At 43.6% G+C, this 20,624-nt stretch overlaps 1 protein-coding gene across 1 annotated transcript in view; it reads right to left on the reverse strand.

The window, feature by feature from the left end:
* Nucleotides 1-20,624, reverse strand: part of LOC122553793 (deubiquitinase DESI2) — a 249,902-nt gene that overhangs the window by 56,611 nt on the left and 172,667 nt on the right. The window contains exons 2-3 of the mRNA XM_043698127.2: nucleotides 12,599-12,671; nucleotides 10,067-10,160 (exon numbers count right to left, since the gene is read on the reverse strand). Coding sequence (XP_043554062.1) covers nucleotides 10,067-10,160; nucleotides 12,599-12,671 — 167 coding nt within the window. The remainder of the gene's footprint in view (nucleotides 1-10,066; nucleotides 10,161-12,598; nucleotides 12,672-20,624) is intronic.

The following is a 20,624-nucleotide window of genomic DNA, read 5'->3' on the forward strand; positions in this document are numbered from 1 at the left end:
TGGGTACCTACGGGGTGCCTGTGGATTTTTTTTTCTACAGAGACGTGGGACTCAGGAATCTGGAGACCGGGGCTCGCCTGTGAGGGATTTTGCAGAGACCGTGTTTGAGGAGGAACGTGTACCTACGGGGTGCCTGTGATTTGTGTCACAGAGACGTAGGACACAGGAATCCAAAGACCGCGGGTGCCTGCAAAGGAACCTGGGCGATCACGGGACTGAAGGTCCGGGAATTGGCTACATTGTGATAGATTATCACGGGAAAAATACGAAGTCCTCGGAAATGGGAAATAAGGGATCTAAGGTGATTAAGGGAAAGGTAGGCTTAAACAGGGACAATGACACATACCCCGGGGTACCTGACGATAGTCCGTTAGGGAGAATGCTAAATAATTGGGATCAGGCTGGAAGAAAGGGAAAATCTAAAAGGAAGATGGTAAAATACTGTCAAAAGTGGTCCCAGAAACCTATTCAGGGCGACTCAGTGTGGTGGCCTAGATTCGGTACTGACGAAGACTGGGTCCGGCAAGCCCTCATTTTATATGTCAATTCAAAACCTGATGTTAATCTGGAAGAAAGTGATTATGCCCTTTGTTGGCTGCCGGTTACGATATCTTGTCAAATGCAGGTAACTAATAAAGACTCGAAAGGGCAGAAAGAATGGGACCCTTTAGATCACTTACCGCCGCCCTACGTGACCCCGTCTGCCCCACAGAATGTTCCTTCGGGTGACGACGATTCAGGGGAAGGGGAAGAAGATGGGGAGGAATCACAAACTACCTCAGGGGTACAGACCAGATCTCAAGCTGAAAAGGGTCACAGACAAAACCCTGTCTCGATTGCAAGAATGAATCCACTCCGGGAAGTGCCCATGGGGGGCGAGGAAGGAAGGACGGGATATGTGAACGTTCCCTTGACGAGTACTGAAGTACGGAATTTCAGGAGGGAGATGAAGGGTCTACTAGAGGACCCCATGGGACTTGCTGAACAATTGGATCAGTTCCTGGGTCCGAATACTTACACGTGGGAAGAGATGTGTTCCATCATGAAAACATTGTTCTCTAGCCAGGAGCGTCAGATGATACGACAAGCTGCGCTCTTGGTCTGGGAGAGAGAGGGGGGAGAAGGAGGGGAGCAGAAGTTTCCCCTCACCGACCCCGAGTGGGATAAGAACACGGAGGGAGGACGGCGCAACATGAGAGACATGCGGGAATATTGGATAAAAGGAATAAGACACGCAGCCCCAAAGGGGCACAATTTTACCAAGGCCTTTGGTAATCATCAAAACCCGGAGGAAACCCCTACGGACTTCCTAGACAGGATTAGGAAGAATGTGCAGCAGTTTGCTGGGGTGGACCCTGAGACGGACGTGGGGCAACAACTCATACGGGTAGAGTTTGTATCAAAGGCCTGGCCGGACATACGAAAGAAGTTAGAGAAAATGGATGATTAGGATAGTAAATCTTTAAGTGAATTACTACGAGAGGCGCAAAAGGTGTTTGTGAGAAGGGACGATGAGAAGCAAAGGAAGGCGACAAAGATAATGATGCAAACAGTGCAACAAATGACAGCTGGAAGAAAGGAAAAGGGAGAGCCGTGGCAGAAACAGGAAAGGGGAGAGTCGTGGCAAGAGCAGAGGAAAAGAGAACCATGGCCGGAACAAAGGAAGAGTGGAGGAACGCGAGACCGCGACAGGGAAACGAAGAGGACACTCAGATGTTACTATTGTAATGAAGAGGGACATTTTAAACGGGAGTGCTCCCGCTACAAGCGGGAGGTGAGGTCGTACGCCCTGATGGAGGAAGATTAGGGAGGTCGGGGGTTCCTACCCTTGGGGCAAAAGGACTATCGACAGGAACCCCTGGTAAACTTGAAAGTAGGGCCCCAAGGATCGGAGATCACATTTATGGTGGACTCGGGAGCCGAAAGATCAAGTATAATCCAAATACCCCCCGGCACCCGAGCAGGAGGAAAAGTTATGGGGGTATCTGGAATTGGAGGACAGAAATTACAAGTCCCAGTGGTAGAGGACGTGGAAATTGGATATGAAAACAGAACTACTAAACGAGACCTCCTTCTACTGCCATCGGCGGGATTTAATTTGTTAGGAAGAGACTTGCAGGTCAAACTAGGGATCGGAACGGTGCCAAGTAACGGGGAAATGGTGGTAAGGTTGTTCGCCCTCACCGAAGATGATGATCAACAAATAGACCCGGAAGTTTGGTACCGAGAGGGGAACAGAGGGGGTCTAAACATCAAACCTCTCCAAATCACCATGTTACCAGGAAGAGGCCCGGTAAGAAGGAAACAATACCCGATTGCTATGGAAGGACGGGAGGGGTTACAACCTGTGATAGAAAGATTAATCACAGATGGACTACTGGAGGAATGCATGTCCCCTTTCAATACTCCAATACTCCCTGTGAGGAAGCCGGACGGGACATATAGGCTGGTGCAAGACCTGCGGGGGTTGAATGAAGTAGTCCAGGCTAGATACCCGGTGGTACCTAATCCCTACACGTTAATGAGTAAAATTCCCCCCGAACATGAATGGTTCAGCGTAATAGATCTGAAGGATGCCTTTTGGAGTTGCCCCCTTGACGAAGAAAGTCGGAACCTTTTTGCCTTTGAATGGGAGAATCCCTTCACAGGACGAAAGCGACAGTTAAGATGGACGGTCTTGCCGCAGGGATTCACGGAGTCACCCAATTTGTTTGGACAAATACTGGAGCAGATCTTAGAAGGATTTCAGTGTAACGCGGAGAATCAATTGCTCCAATATGTCGATGATCTCTTACTCTCAGGACCAAGAGAAGAGGAGGTACGAGCAGACACCGTTGCCCTGTTGAACTTCCTGGGGAAACAGGGTCTACGCGTCTCCAGGACAAAACTCCAGTTTGTGGGGCGAGAAGTAAGATATCTGGGCCATCAAGTCAGTAAGGGGCACCGCCGTATCACGCCAGAACGAATATCAGGAATTACGGGTATGCCAATGCCCAGGACGAAGAAGGAAGTCAGACAATTCCTGGGACTAGTAGGGTATTGCCGGATATGGATTGAAAGTTACACCACTTTAGTAAAATTTTTGTACGACAAACTGGGACAAGAAGGACAAAAGGTGGACTGGTCAGATGAGGAGGAGCAGCGATTTAATATTATTAAAAATAAACTGATTCGAGCTCCGGTATTGGCTTTACCCACCCTGAAGGAACCGTTCCAGTTATATGTTAATAGCGCCGGCGGAATTGCCCAGGGTGTGCTCACTCAGCTGCGGGCAGGGAAACGTCAGCCGGTTGCATTTTTGTCAAAAATGTTAGACCCTGTGTCACGTGGATGGCCGACCTGTATACAGGCAGTGGCAGCTACGGCAATGTTAGTAGAAGAGGCCCGGAAACTTACCTTTGGAGGAAGGATCACAGTATACTCCCCACATTCGGTTAGTGCCATACTGGCTCAGAAGGCTCACCGCTGGTTAACAGACTCTCGCATCCTAAAGTATGAGACGATTTTGATGACCGGGAACGATCTCAATTTTGCAAAAGATCTCAGTTGCAACCCAGCCCAGTTTCTGTACGGACGTCCTGCAGACGGGGAACAGGAGCATGATTGTGTGGAATTTGTGGACTTGCAGACCAAAAGCCGAGAGGACCTGCAAGAAGCCCCGCTGGGTGAGGGACAGGAACTGTATATCGACGGGTCCTCCCGGTGCATCAGTGGAGTACGATACAGTGGCTATGCTGTTATAGATGGTGCAACGAAACGGACGATTGAGTCTGGACGACTGCCCGGGAAGTGGTCAGCCCAATCCTGTGAGTTGTACGCCCTCCAGAGGGCCCTGAAGCTGTTGGAAGGGAAAGTGGGGACCATATATACTGACTCAAAGTATGCATACGGAGTCGTTCATACTTTCGGGAAAATCTGGAAAGAGCGAGGATTGATAACTTCCCGGGGAAAGGAATTAGCTCACGAACAAATGATCAGCCTAACGTTGGAAGCCCTGGCGTTACCTACGGAACTTGCAGTAGTCCATGTACCCGGTCACCAGAAGGGGTCGACACCGGAAGCGGTGGGAAACCGGCTGGCAGACGAGGAAGCCAAGCGGGCAGCGGTCGAAAAATCCGTCCAATTGTTAACGTTAATACCGTTGAGGGAGGGCCTCGCTAAACAACCCGTCTTCACCCAGGGGGAGATTGATAAAATGGATCAATTTGGTGCCCGGCTAGATACTAACGGGAAGTGGACGGTTCCTGATGGGAGACAAGTACTGAACAAACAGATCACCCGGGGTATTCTGCACCGATTACACCATCAGACCCACTGGGGGGTGCAAGCCATGTGTGACACAATCCTGAGAGACTATGTATGCAGGGGGATATACACATTAGCCCAACAAGAGGTAGTCGGATGCCCCACTTGCCGGCGTATTAATCAGAAAACCATGCGTTCTATGCCAGCTGGTGGTCAGCCCCTAGCGATTAGGCCATTTCAGAGGATCCAAGTTGACTTTACAGAATTACCCCCAGTACAGAGATGGAAATATCTGCTAGTAATAGTAGACCATTTCACTCACTGGGTAGAGGCTTTCCCAACTGCCAAAGACGATGCACCAACCGTGGCCCGACTGTTGTTAGAGAACATAATCCCGAGATATGGCATAATGGAATCTATTGACTCCGATTGCGGGACGCATTTTATTTCTAAGCTACACCATTTGATCTGTAATGCCCTGGGCATCCAATGGAAATTCCACACACCCTGGCATCCTCAGAGTTCGGGTCGAGTTGAGAGAATGAATGGCACGCTCAAGACCCAATTGACTAAGCTGATGTTAGAAACTAAGTTACCCTGGCCAAAGTGCCTGCCCATTGCCCTAATGAGGATACGTACGGCACCTCGCCGAGATGTCGGGGTTTCCCCCTATGAAATGCTCTTCGGATTATCGTATTGGAGTAAGGTTGATGGATGTCCCACTCTACAAGGGGCGGATGTATTTATCCGAACCTATTTACTGGCCTTATCCCGTTCTTTTGCAGAACTCCGAAGGAAAGGTCTCCTGGCTCAGACTCCGCCGCTCGACTTCCTCCTGCATAAGGTGGAGCCCGGAGATTGGATACTTGTTAAGACCTGGAAGGCCGAAAAGCTCCAGCCGCGGTGGGAAGGACCGTTCCTGGTTCTGTTAACAACTGAGGCAGCTGTTCGAACGAAAGAAAAAGGGTGGGTCCACGCATCAAGGATAAAGGGGCCCGTTCCGCCTGAAGAAGAAAGCACCTGGACATGCGAACAAGGGGACAAGCCGTTGTCGGTAAAACTGAAAAGACAGCAATAATGAACTCTACTTGGACTGTATTGGTGGGGATATTGATCAGTTTACTCCTGTATGTGGGGGAGGGTGAGGGGAGATGTGACAAATGTCGAACTACAGTAAGACTTGGGATTCGAATCTATTCGGGATCATTTGTGTCCCATTCCTATGTGGACGATAGGTGTTACGATGTGAGTGCACGCCATGAATGTTGGGAGGATGGGAGACCCTATTATCAGGTATATAATAAAGGATACGGTGGCAAAATCCATGGATGCCCTATAAATGACCGCTGGGTGTGTATTAGCAAAACTGGGAGGCGGGACCTATCCTCCGTGTTGCTCAGGGAGCAGGTTGACAGAGTCAAGGAGACCAAGATACAGATCCCTGATCGGGGGTTGGGGAAAGAGCAAGACCGACAGGGAACGGTCGTGCTCCCTAAAGTGCCATCTGTATACGAAGAGGTAGAAGGACAGATTAAACTCCCTGATGTTACACAAAACCTGTTTATTGATCTCACCTCTAGAATAGCCACTGTTTTAAATGTTAGCAATTGCTGGGTCTGTGGGGGGCCGCATATGTCGGAACAATGGCCGTGGACTGGTCAAAGCTTAGACATAGGGGAATTGCTGCAAACCACTTGGACTCGTGACAACGACAGAAAAAGCCAGGGGTGGAGACTGACAAACAGCCCTGAGGGCCAGTTCTGTATTGAAGGCAAGGGGACCGTGAAGGTAGGGATTAGCCCCTGTCAGAATATATTGGATGCAACCACGCGAGTATGGTGGCCTGAGAATATTGCTTGGTACATTGCAAACCAAGATCATCAAAATTGCATTCGGTTACGTTCTGATTCCTCCTCTTACGAGCTCAGTGCTGACCCTTCCGATGGCATGAAAAGAGTGTGGAGCGGTGGTTGTCAGGGGAATCAATGCTGGAATAATCCTGTCCAGACTCTGCCACGGGGTCAACAATCCGAATACTGGAATTGCAGTGGTCCTGGTCCTTATGAGGGCGTCCCTGGGGTAAAGGAGTTGTGGGATGACGTTGTGAGGCAGGGAGGGCCTGCTCCAGATGGCCTATTTTGGATATGCGGTAATCAGGCATACTCCAAACTGCCCATGGGATGGGCTGGGGTATGCTTCCTGGGTCTAATACGACCTGCGTTCTTCCTATTACCCCGGGAGGAAGGCGATGATTTGGGAGTTCAACTCTTTGACTCCCTGCGTAGGTCGCCAAGGGATATCCAAGTCGGTGATTGGGGGGATGAGTGGCCACCGGCCCGGATTATTGAATACTATCGGCCGGCTACTTGGGCACAGGACGGATCATGGGGATATCGTACTCCTATCTATATGCTAAATCGAATTATCAGGCTCCAAGCAGTCGTAGAGGTCATTACTAACCGGACTGCCCTGGCCCTAGAGCTGTTGGCTCAGCAGCAGGATCAGATGAGGGCTGCTATATATCAAAACCGACTTGCCTTGGATTATCTGTTGGCCTCGGAGGGGGGTGTGTGCGGGAAATTTAACCTGACAAACTTGTCCGATAAAACTCCCAATTAAGATTTACAAAACAAAACTTCTTATCTCAAAACCAGGCAACTTTCGGTTCTTCTCTATATTCCTGTTGTCTTTTCTTCTTCTTGGAGATTCTGCTTCAAGGTTACTGATTGATAAAGGTATCTTTAAGAGAGCTATTCTCTGGGCAGTTTGCAGATGTCATTGGCTTGGCAGTTCTCCTCCCAACTGTTCAATTTTCTCTGGTCTTATACCCCCAAAGCATCAAATTGTTTCATTGGCTTTTAAGATAGTCAATATACTAAATTCAAATTTGATTGGAGTTTGGTTTTTGGGGGGTATAATTTAAACTGATTGGCCTAATTTAAATCTGTTTTTGTCTCCAAGCAACCAGCTACCATAGCTACCCCAGTAGCTGGAGCACATGTTACATTGTATCTTATTGAGAACACTTGGTGCTGTCACTGCTAGCTTTTAACCCTCTTAAAGGAACAGTACACCCACATCTTCATAACATTTGTCAAAGTGCTACGACTATAACATATCACAAGATTGTTACTGTTGCATTACATATAAGATTATTGCTGCCATAACACAAGACTATTACTATTGTAATATACAAGTACAGTTTAATATGAGATTTTACTGTTGTATTTCAGAAAATTGCTATGTTGTACTATATGAGCTTGTCACTGTTGTAACATGAAATTGTTGCTGTTGTCATATACAAGACTGTACTGTTGTAATATGAGACGATAACTTTTGTAATATACATGATTGCTATCTTATATGAGATTGTTACTCGTGTAACATGAAATTGTTACTGTTATAATATACGAGCTTGTACTGTTGTAATATACAAGTATTGTTGTAATATATGAGAGTATTACTGTTGTAATATACAAGATTGCTACATTGTAATATATGAGACTGTTACTCCTATAACATGACATTGTTACTGTTGTAAATATACCAGACTGTTACTGTTGTATAAGTGATCCAGCAGCCAATTTGCAAACAGCAAACTCCCAGTGATGTGGCAATGATCAGATAATCTTCTTTTATAACATAGAATGAGAATAAATGTTAATCTGGACACTTGGTATAGCTCCTCTGCTTTTCTTCAAAGTCAGGATGGGATCATTTACATCTAATCAAGCAGGTGGCTGCAGCCTCAGTTTAAAGTGTTATCAGAAAGGCAGTGCAGCACTCACCCAGTGTGTCAGTCTCGACTCTTGTGCTGAAGTCTGAGAATCTGAAGGTTCAGAGGCAACCAACTGAACCAGAACTCACATCAGTGAATGCAAAGGCTATGGAGTGAAGCCCCATTTTGAAATTTCAGCACATAATTAAGATGACGGTTAAGTGCTGTATTGAACAACTGCTGCAAAGGATTTCTCTCAATCACTAAATCAGACTATTAGGCAACTAGCAAATTGATGTTTCATCATGCAAATTGGTGCCACATCTCCAACATTACAACACTGACAATACTTCAAAAGTACTTCATTGACGGTATTGTGATTTGGGATATGCCAAGTTTGTGAAGGGCAGTACGTAAATCTTTTGATGAAATATTGATGCAGGACCTTGGCTGTATGTTCAAATGAGTATAAAATATCTCATTGCATTCTTTAGAATACAGGAATTCTCCCCATAATCTGGTCAACGTTTCTTTATCCCTCAACCAATGGCACAAACCAAATTTCTTGATAATCGGTCACATTGCTCTTGTGGGACCTTGTGGTAGAATTTCAGCAAAGTGAAGGGTGGTGTTGATGAACTTGCTATCAAACAGCACATACTCAGCAATTACCTGCTCACTGGCAGCTCTGTGTTTGTTGTTGATGCTGTGCACACACACAAACACAGTTATGCAATGCCACATCACTGTAAAGTGATGGAATAACAGCTGCCTGGAACAATGTTGGTGCTGCCCATATAATCACACAGCAGGGGAAACCCCTGAGTGTCGTCTCACTGAAATCAATAGCCATTTCAACCCTTGTCATGATGATTGGTAGAAGTATTTCAATAGAAGCCCAGGACAGTAGGATATCTGGTTTATTCCATTCACATAAATGCATGTGGCCTGCTTGTTCCTGCACCTTTTTGAGATAATGGGAACATCACTGTTGCATTGCAAAATGGACTTGCCAGTGCGTGGATTTATTGCAATAATAATAATAAGCAGAAACGTTCATGCAACATGTTCAATCAGAATTACTCTTGATGCATGTTCTTAAAGAATACTTCCAATCTCAGCGTGACTGGCTCTTGATGTGGAACATGTGCATGCATGCTGGCATCATCTAGCATTTATATCGGAAGTCCATCTGTGCCTGTGCAAATGGACTGCAGCGGTTACTTTTCTGTGAATGCATGTGTGACTTCAGCTGTGCATGCGAAAATGCATCCTGGTGAAGAGGCCTTTACCATGATAGTGTGAAATCTCCACCAGGCATTCTGACACACACTGCATTTCAAAACAGAACTCAACAATGAATCACTGCAGTTAAAAAACATCTATATTACAATGCACCATCCATTAACTCCATATTAAGTTGCCAAAATATTTAACACTTTCCTTTCCAAGTAGCCCTGACTCCTTATCAGGCTTACCCACTAATTCTGAGCTCTAAAACCTGTCTTGTAGCAGGAGCACATGAGAACAGCATGTGGAAGGTATTGCACATTTCCTATAACCATCACGGTGATGACACTGACCTGAGAAAAGTCATTTCTAATTTATGCAAAGGTCAGACAAAAACAGCACAGGGTGGGAAAGGCAGAGAAATTTTGTTTTTGCTGCCTGAAAAATAATCATAATTCCAGCTTCCTGACCTGATTTCTACCTCCAAAGGAAAACAAAAATCTAAGCCATCTTTCATTTTTAAAGGGTTATACTTCTTACAGAATTTGTAATGATGCAGAAACTGATTATAAAACTGCCCTGAAATTCCCAGACTCACATGCAAATTGCAAACGTTGGTAATGTTACAATACAATTATATTCAAGGGGGGGGGGGAATCAGAACATTAAACATGGGTTGAAACTGATTTAAAATATTTACTTTTGATATAACATTATCAAATTGTTAGCATTTTTGTAATTTCAATAACTTGATGGAATTATTTGCCTCAGCAACTTCATATCGTCCATTCCAGCTTATTACATGTAAAAAGGATCCATTGTGCACCTGGGTCTGTATAGAACTGCATTAGGTTTACTCCATTGAGTCCTTACTTGAATTTGAATGTTTCACCCAGCTCAGTAGCATTTCCTGGAGTGATCTCAAATATTCCACTGAAAGAGTAGGGATGACCACCATAGGCGTACTCTGCCAAAAGAAATTTAGAGAAGGTTACTCAAGAAAGGACAGCCATTTCCAGTCTTACAAATTAATTTCCAACAATGTGCATCATTTGCATCAGATGAACACTCTGTCTGCTACCAATGTTGGCATTTCCATTTCCCATGAAAGTCACTGCCATAGGATGGGATTTGCAATTAAGGTTGAATTGTGGAAAGCTTTATGTCCAGCAGCAGCAGCAGCAAATTGAACTTGCCTATTATCTTGCATCTACAACACTGATTGTTGCCGGGGAGAGGAAGCTCAATTTCCATTAAGCTTGACTGGTTCCAAACCCAAGTAAGCAGAGGCCAAAACAGCAACACTCCTGATCATTGGCCCATCCAACTCTTCACAACAACCAATATAAAATTGATGGTCAAAATTGTGTATGATATAACGACATTAACAGTGCACACGAATAAACCTGAACATTCCAACATTATCTCTGGATTTTCTGGAATGCCACAGTTGGTGGCACATGTTCTCAATTGCATCATTTTGTGCGAGAATTGTCCATTCCAAATATACACTAATATTTCCTGTGAAAGTAATTTGAATACGAATGTAGGTACTAACATACACATTAGGAGCATGAGTCAGCCCTTCTGCCCTTCAAGCTTCCGTTGTCATTTGATAAGATCATGGTTGATCTAATGTGGTAGCGCATCAACTTTCCTCAAAAAACCTTAAGCCCCGTGTCAATCAAGAATCAACTTTGACTGTATTTCATGACCCAGCCTTCACTGCTCTCACACAAAGGGAATTTCAACTCTCTAGAGGAGAGAAAACATTTAACCTCCGTCCTGAATGGTAGTTATTTCGAAACTGTGTCTCCTAGTTCCAGACTGCCCTATAAGCGATAATATCCTCCCAGCATGCACCATGTGAAATCCTCTCAAGAATTCTGGGTTTCCATAAAACCAATTCTCATTGTTCTAAATGCCAGCAGGTGTAATCTCAATGTGTTCAGCTTTTCCTTCGAAACTAACATCTTCATCCCAAGAATATGCCACACAAGACATAATAGAGACATAGAGAAGTTGTGCAGCAATAGTTTATACCATTCATATCAATTATTTACTTAAACAGATCAATATTTGCATGACTTGAATCTTAAAACCTCTCACTATGTTAAACTTGATCACTTGCAAGAAACAATTGAACCTCTGATCATACCCAGTTGTCATGAATTCAGTTTTCAGAAAATTAGCGATTAGAGCATTGAAATCTTTGATGTTGAGATGACAGGAATTATTTTAAAGTCTCAGATTAAACAAATATTCACTTTCATTAACACTGTATGCAGGCACATTAGTGCCGTACACTATACATAACATACAATAAACCTGCAACATAATTATGAGAAAGGAATATTACAATAGGTTTTAGCTCCTAATTAAATATATCAATCGACAGCAAAGATTTTTCCAATGTATGAGTTGGAATTTGTTCACAATGAAAATAAATTTAAAGATCTTTTACTCACTCAGAATGAATTTGATGATAACTTATGTTTGCTGAAATGTCAAAGATTATTTTATTGAAACAACGTCTATTCATGTGATTCCAGAGAAATAGTACCACAGCTTTTACATCCCTCCCACACTGAGAACTAGAGCTCATGTTGTCCCAGATGGCTAAGCTCCTGTCTATTACCTTTCAATCTAAGTGAATAGAGCAAAGAATTAGCTTAATTATAGGAAACTCACAAATTTCTTTTACTTGAATAGGAATGGGAGTGTTGGGGTGCTGGACATAATGATTGACCAAGGATTTTGGTAAAACGTATAGCCTAGTATGACTTAATGACATGAATATCCCATTATATTCTCTGTGAAACATTTGCAGCATCATGGAATTTCTGAAGCCAAGTCTGGTGTTGCCTATTAAATTGTGATTTATTTCACTAAGTCTCCTTTTCAACTTATTTCTTGCAGGCTCCACCTTGGATCTCTATCTAGACTTCGCAATTTTTATAATGAAGTCTGTTCATGTATGCTGGCCATAATAGTGGAAAGACACAGGGAGGAAGTAGAGATGGACAGTGTTGAAAATTTAACAATAGAAGAGTACAGATATTTGTGAAGGACTGTTACTGAGGATTGTGAAAGGTGCATTAACATATATAAGTGCATGTTCTGGGAATGACTAGATAGTTGTCCCTACTAATTCTGCTTCTGTAATCAGAGGAAATATTTGAGAAACTTGAGGACAGAAAGATAGGTTACGTTTAATCGCAATATTGTAAGACAAATTGAGAAACACGCTTTAATCAGACTTGTATTTAGTTCTAATACTGACATAAATAATTTCTTGCCTGTTTTTGATCATCTTTCTAAATTAAGCTAATGAAGTTTATTCATTTGATTCCTTGGGCTATGCTGGAAAGTAAAGTGGGGTAGTGCAGACTTTTGGACGCTTACCTCTTCCATAGACCTCAATACCAGAATGAAAAACTCCGATTCCAAGAGTGGATGTGTATTCATTAATCCAATACTGCAAAGGAAACACAAAGGTTAAATGATACATTAATGGGATGCTCATGATGTTTAGCATTGCAGCACCTAGTAGCAAAGACATAGTTATTCTGTTTCGCCTTTGCAAAATGAACAACACATTGACCTTTATCATGAATTTAATTTCAATTTAAATGTACTATAACACACCATATATAGCATTGTAACCTTTAAAATCTGCCAATTACTGTAAGCTAAGAACAAAGAACAGTACAGCACAGGAACACGTCCTTTGGTCCATCAGGTCTGTGGCAACACGTGATGCCTTTCTAAACTAAAAACCTTTTGCCTCTGTGCAATCCATATCCCTCAATTCCCTGCCTATTTATATATCTATCAAGGTGCTCCTTAAATGCAGTTATTGTATCCGCCTCCACCACCTCCTCTGGCAGTGCATTCCAGGCATTCTCATCTTCTGTGAAAAAAAACTCTCACATCTCGTTTAAACTTACCCCGTTTTACCTTCCATCTCCTAGTAACTGACATTTCTACTCTGGGTAAAAGACTCTGACTATGCCCCTCATAATTTTGTAAATTTCTGTCAGATCGCCCTCATCCTTTGGTGTTTAGATTAAGATGACCGAGACTTCAGGCCTTGGCTAGGTCAAGGTGCCTGCATCCGTGGTTCAAAATACCTTTATAGAGATAAGACTTAGACTTTAAGACTTAGATGTTTTGGCTTTCTTTTATTTCTGCTGTTGTTCTTTTTAAAATTGTAATCAAGATGGTGCGGGAGAACAGGAACTTTGTACACTTTTCATTATACTCAAGTATACCTAGACTTGAGTACATGCGACAATAAAGTCTAATTCTAATTCTAATTCTAAAATTCTATGTATTGCTGCAATGAATTATTCCCATTGTATAGATTATATCATTAATGATGATTCAGCCTGACAAATCCTTGGTTAATTTTAGAAGCCAAATTTCAATGTAAAATATTCAAGATTAAAGCCCACTAGGAAACATTTACAGCACAAAATGAGGCTTTTCAAATTAATCTATTCATTACTTAGGGAGAGTTTGAGTCTATATGCCAAACTAGAACTGAAAATGTTCTATCCTCTGATTCTCATACCTCCAACCATGATAAGTATAAATGATCACAAGAAATAAAATTTGCCATTAGACATTGTCACTCACATGAGGGGAATTTAAATCTGCTTTATTAAGGTAGGCAGAAAGCAACCATGTGAGCAGATATCACTGACTTCCATGTCCTGACTCCTTTTTGACAATATGAAAAATGAATGAGAGACCAATGTTTCTCAATGGTATTAAAAGCAGTATCATCATTGCGAAACTTCTCAGAAGCATTTAGATCTGGCAAGAAATTAAAATGTGAATGATCTCTTCAGTAGGCAGAATTGAATGATTCCAGCATTAAAAATATTTCATCCTACAGAATGTTTGCTTGCAGGATTTAACAAAGAATATGAACATTTCCAGAAACATTTGGGGCTCACGATGCAATGACCAGTAGCAATTTTTGGAAACCCTTTCAAGAGATATGGGTGTGCTTGACTAGGTGAGCATTTATACCCAACCTAGGTGCCCTTGAGAAGGTGGTGATGAGTCAACTTCTTGAAGTACTGAGGTCTGCGTGGTTCATGTACACCTACAGTGCTGTTAGGGAGGGAAGGCTGTTAATATTAATGTGCAAAGAATGCTGCATCTTCTCTACTGCAATGTAACTAGAAAGTGTACAGTGGCTATGACCCAGAGATCTTGTAAATCAGATGTGACTGGGCTGTTCCTGTCACTAATTGTCTCTTTAGAGCTGTTGCTTCTTTGGTAAGGCTGGTACAGTTTGATCCTGGGAGTTCTAAACATTCACTCATGGGATGTGGGCATCACGAGCAGGGCCAGTGCTTGTTGCCCATCCCTAATTGCCCAGAGGGCAATTAATAGTCAATCACATTGCTGTGGATGTGAGGTAAGGGTGGTAGATTTCCTTCCCCAAAGGACATTTGTGAATCAGATAGGTTCTTTCATTTCATTATGTATTCAGAAACGCTCTTACACACAACTTCTTTTTAACCATTACTAAATCAGCAATGGCTATTTTTACCTATTAACCACCACTATTAAATTACTTAGGTTTTCCATTTGATTAATTTATAAGCAAAGCCCATTAACAGCTATGCAGACTGGCAAAGGTGAGGGAGAATGGGTGGCACAGTGGCTCAGTGGTTAGCACTGCTGCCTCACAGCGCCAGAGACCTGGGTTCAATTCTAAGTTTGAGCAACTGTCTGTGTGGAGTTTGCATGTTCTTCCCATGTCTGTGTGGGTTTCCTCCCACAGTCCAAAGATGTGCAGGTTAGGTGAACTGGCCGTGTTAAATTGCCCGTAGTGTTATGTGCATTAGTCAGAGGGAAATGGGTCTGGGTGGGTTACTCTTCGGAAGGTTGGTGTGGACTGGTTGGGCCGAAGGGCCTGCTTCCACACTGTAGGGAATCTAGTCTAAGAAGTAGCGGCCAGATTGGTTTTTGGTCATCATGAGAGTAGCTTCTTATTCCACATTTTTTTAACATAATTCAAATGTCCTCATTTGCCATGATTGGATTCCCAAATGCTCATGGAATGTGTCAACAAAATCTTAGACTGGATTATTCACCAGTGACATTACCACTCACGACGACCAGTGCCAACTGTTCAGTCTTCCAACATTAATACAAAGACTCGTGGTGCTCCCCCTTGGTTTTTTAGGTTTTATTTATTGCTCAGAGCCTAGAGAGAGGCACCTCAAGTCTCCAGAGGCTGGAGTCAAGTGGAGAAAGTGGTAGAAATAGGCAACTGGAAAACACTCCCACCGTTTTTGATGGTTGACATTCCATCAACCGATTTCTATGGTATGTACCATGTACTTGCCCTTTGAATAGCAGTCAAATTATGTTCCACAAACTGAAATTACCTTTAGGGGTAAAGGGTTAATCTGGGTACAGGGTTACCGATTGCTGATGTACAGCCAAGACCCCGATGCATGACCAAATGCTCATGGAATGTGTGGAGCTACTTGTTTCAGAGATTTTGGCCTTGCCTGTGATTTACCGTCAGACAGACGCCAGCTGATTGAAAGGATTTGAAAAGTGAGTCGATAAGGGATTGAAACATTAAGTGGATTATTCACACTGCCACATTAAGCTGTTAGAGTTTGATCTAATTCCAAAGCAATTCTATGTCTACTTTTCCCATTAAGTCTCCTGGAATAATTAGGCTAAAAACATCAATCTGCTGAAGCAAAGAAAAAAAAACAAAATTCTGATACCAAATATTTTGAGATGAACATACTTAGCCGTGTTTTTTTTTATTCAAATCTCTCTGATACAGATTGGAAACTCTGCTCAAAGTGAAAGAGCAGTTTATTATATTTTAAATAGAGCTTAGTGGGGCTTCTCAGTATCCCTTCTAAACACTGACTTCTGAACTTGAATTCAATCCAAGATGAAAGCATGCTCTCTCTGTTATCTGCTTTTTGGAGCCCAACTGAGACTAGTATTGGCAGCGTCTGCTCCAGTTGCTCCTGACTGTGGACCCACAGTAAAAGGTTATCGTGATCTGGCATTGAATACCAACATTGTGTAATGGCAGCAATAAGACAGTCTCCAGGTCAGGACCATATTGATACAGCTTATGTGTCTTTTCTTTCCTTGGGGTAGATGAGAAAGAAAGTGAGTCTTTTGCACTTGACCTGCCTGGAGGCTTTTTGATACTGATAAAAAGGGCTCCCCTAAGGGGGCAGCACGGTGGCTCAGTGGTTACCACTGCTGCCTCACAGCACCAGGGACCCAAGTTCAATTCCTGCCTCAGACAACTGTCTGTGTGGGGTTTGCACATTCTCCCAGGGTCTGTGTGGGTTCCCTCAGGGCGCTCTGGTTTCCTCCCATAGTCCAAAGATGTGCAGGTCAGGTGAATTGGCCAAGCTAAATTGCTGATAGTGTTAGGTGCGTTAGTCAGGGGTAAACATATAGGGTAGGGGAATGGGTCTGGGTGGGTTGCTCTTTGGAGCATAGGTTTAGGCCGACGAGCCTGTTTCCATACTGTAGGTAATCTAATCTAAACTAACAAAGAAAAATAATACAGCACACAAATTGGCTCTCCAAGCCAGCGCTGCCACATGTTACCTTTCCACACTATAACTGTCTTTAGTTAGAGTCATAGAGATGTACAGCATGGAAACAGACCCTTCGGTCCAACCCGTCCATGCCGACCAGATATCCCAACCCAATCTAGTCCCACCTGCCAGCACCCAGCCCATATCCCTCCAAACACTTCCTATTCATATACCCATCCAAATGCCTCTTAAATGTTGCACTTGTACCAGCCTCCACTACATCCTCTGGCAGCTCATTCCATACATGTACCACCTTCTGCGTGAAAAAGTTGCCCCTTAGGTCCCTTTTATATCTTTCCCCTCTCACCCTAAACCTATGCCCTCTAGTTCTGGACTCCCCGGCCCCAGGGAAAAGACTTTGCCTATTTATTCTATGCCCCTCATAATTTTGTAAACCTCTATAAGGTCACCCCTCAGCCTCTGACGCTCCAGGGAAAACAACCCCAGCCTGTTCAGTCTCTCCCTGTAGCTCAAATCCTCCAACTCTGGCAACATCCTTGTAAATCTTTTCTGAACCCTTTCAAGTTTCACAACATCTTTCCGATAGGAAGGAGACCAGAATTGCACGCAATATTCCAACAGTGGCCTACCCAATGTCCTGTACAGCCGCAACATGACCTCCCAACTCCTGTACTCAATACTCTGACCAATAAAGGAAAGCATACCAAACACCTTCTTCACTATCCTATCTACCTGCGACTCCACTTTCAAGGAGCTATGAACCTGCACTCCAAGGTCTCTTTGTTCAGCAACACTCCCTAAGAGCTTGCCATTAAGTGTATAAGTCCTGCTAAGATTTGCTTTCCCAAAATGCAGCACCTCACATTTATCTGAATTAAACTCCATCTGCCACTTCTCAGCCCATTGGCCCATCTGGTCCAGATCCTGTTGTAATCTGAGGTAACCCTCTTCGCTGTGCAATACACCTCCAATTTTGGTGACATCTGCAAACTTACTAACTGTACCCCTTATGCTCGCATCCAAATCATTTATGTAAATGACAAAAATTGGATCCGTATCCCTCTATTCCCTTCCTAGTCATGTATTCGTCCAGGTGCTTCTTCAATGCTGCTATTGTGTCTGCTCCCACCACCTCCTCCAGCAGAATGTTCCAGGCACTCACCACTTTTTGCGTGAAAAATTTGCCTTGCACATCTGTTTTAAACTCCCCCCCCCCCACCCCTCACATCTTGACCTGTGTCTCCTCGTAATTGATTCCTCCACCCTGGGGAAAAGCCTCATACTTTCCACTCTATCCACGCCAGTCACAATCTTGTAAACTTGCACCAGGTTGCCCCTCAATATCCTGCATTCCTGTGAAAATGAACCCAGTCTATCCAACCTTTCTTCATAGCTAAAATGCCCAATACCGGGCAGCATCCTGGTAAACATTTTCTGTACCCTCTCCAAAGCATCCACATCCTTCTGGTAGGTTGGTGACCAGAACTGCAATATTCCAAATGGGATATTGGGTGCTGGCTAAAATCGGACCGATCTCCCGCTCCCCAGCACTAACAGGCCACCAGATGTAAAATGAGTGTGTTAGAATGACAAAGCTACAACATGTTCCTGAATCATCAACTGTCCACCGACATGTTAAGTTATTCAGCACATTTTCTGCCAGCGCTGATTATCAGGAAGTTTGCCAAAACCTATGTAAGCTCTGAATTTATGTCGAAAAATCTGCAAGTGCAATGTTCTGCTGATACAAAGCATTGAAAAATACTTAAAGCAAGCGAATAAAATCTGAGCACTGTTCAAACCAAGTAGGACACTTGTTCAGCCGTAATCAGTCTAATTGCTAAACTCAGAAAAAAAGACAAGATTGGATTTCATGAGCTTGTAACCTTTTCTTAAATTTGTTACTGGTATAAGCTGTCTATTTTCGTCGAATTCTCACTTCCAGCTCTGTCCAATGGTCAACGTGCAAGTTGCAACCGGTGAACAGAAATAGGGTGATGTGATCCACTATGTGAAGGAGCATAACTGTATGAGCCAAGAGCTATTTAAGGACTGTCAGCTTCTTAAACCTAGCTGATTAAAGGAATATTTGACACTGCTTCCTGAAGCTAAAAGCTGGATGAGTGATTTTCCAGACTGACGGAAAGGTCTTGGCATCAGTTTCCCATTCAATCTTTACTGTTGACATTCAAGCGAAAATTCAACACTTCTGTTCCTTGCCCATTTTGGGTGAGGATTGCAGGCGAGCAGCATATATGAAGGTAAAAATCGCCCCAGGCTCCATGATTTTTAATTATTGTTGCGTGGCAAGTGGGCACGGCTGGCATTTATTGGCCATCCCTAGTTGCTCTTGAACTGAATGCCTTGCTAGATTCAGCAATCTGCTGCGGTCACAGATGGGTTAAGGAGGTAGCTGAAACTTGTCACATTCCCATTAAACTGCCGTTAAGATCAATGGCTTACATTTACACTTCCAAGAAAATGTAGGCCTCACCAGTTCATGAGAATATGCACCACAATCATAGATTCCCTACAGTGCAGGACCAGGCCATTCAGCCCACCAAGTCCACACCAACCCTTCAAAGGGCATCCTAAATTGAACCACCCATCCTTGTATTAGCCCACTTAGCCTGCACATCTCCAGATACTATGGATAATTTTAGCTTGGCCAATCCATCTAATCTGTGGGAAGAAACTAGAGCAAACTCACATGGACATATAGAGAACATGCAAACTCCACAGGGACAGTCGCCTGAGGGTGGAATTGAGCCCAGATCCCTGATGCGGCGAGACAGTAGTGCTAACTACTGAGCCAACATGCTGCCCTGGCACTAACTGGCATCATTCTGAGCTCTAGCCTTACTGTCCTTCACACAGCCCAAAGCATGGTTTCAATATTCTAGGGGTTCTGTATGATTTATCCTCATTTCATTGATCTATGTAAGGAGAGCAATAAATCAATGCTATCATTTACACTTAACCTCAGCAGGGAAATGAATTGGCAAGCAATTCCAATCCTTATGTCCATCTAGTGATTCCTGCTGAAATATATGCAAAGTTATGCCATGTTGGTGAATGACCATGATGGCCTCCATATCATCTCTTTGCAGGTTTCTATGGACGTGCCTCACCAACATTAGCATTCTTTGTGTGCCAGGCTGAGCTGGCATAATGGCACAAGGGGAGAGAGCAATGTAGAGACCACTGTATTTTGAATTCCTGGTAAAATCTCTGTGAACATTCTAAGCAACTGCGTCAAATAAAAATGAGCAATTGATTACACATCTCTGATTTTTGTGACTGCTTTCCTTGTGGAGTTTTGGAAGAGTCACAGTGGGTCTCACTGACACCAGCTACTCATCCCAACGGGAAAGTCTTACTGTGTTTCACTTGCCCTCAAAAACGTAGTAACTGCTGAGTCATGTTGCTGCGGGTGTTTCGAAAGAGAGTTTGCCCTTGTTTGGGCTGCTTGTTAACATTGATTGGGAAACACAGAGTCAGGCCAACAATAGTTCTCAACAGGTTGGGATTTTGATCCTAGATGGTAGGAGTGGGAGTTAGGAAATTTCCTGACTCAGCACTCTGACCTGGAGAGAAACTGCCTGCAAAGGAGTGATTTCCATTCCTATGTATCTCAAGTCATGACCACTGCCCCTGGAAGCAGTTCAAAGGCATCCACTGGGGCTGCCAACCACCATAATGGGCTGGTTAAAAGACTTTACCTCAGGTATCATCTTTAGTGTTAGGCCATCTATCCTTCAACTCCATGCTCTGCACTCACACTTGCTTTGTCCCATCCATGCCAACGCACACTCCTCTACCCACCAATGGCTCCTCTTAACCTCCATTCCAACCTT

This window comes from Chiloscyllium plagiosum, unplaced genomic scaffold (assembly GCF_037043375.1).
Source record: "Chiloscyllium plagiosum isolate Xiang-an unplaced genomic scaffold, Cpla_swu_hap1 HiC_scaffold_8, whole genome shotgun sequence".
Classification (NCBI taxonomy): domain Eukaryota; kingdom Metazoa; phylum Chordata; class Chondrichthyes; order Orectolobiformes; family Hemiscylliidae; genus Chiloscyllium; species Chiloscyllium plagiosum.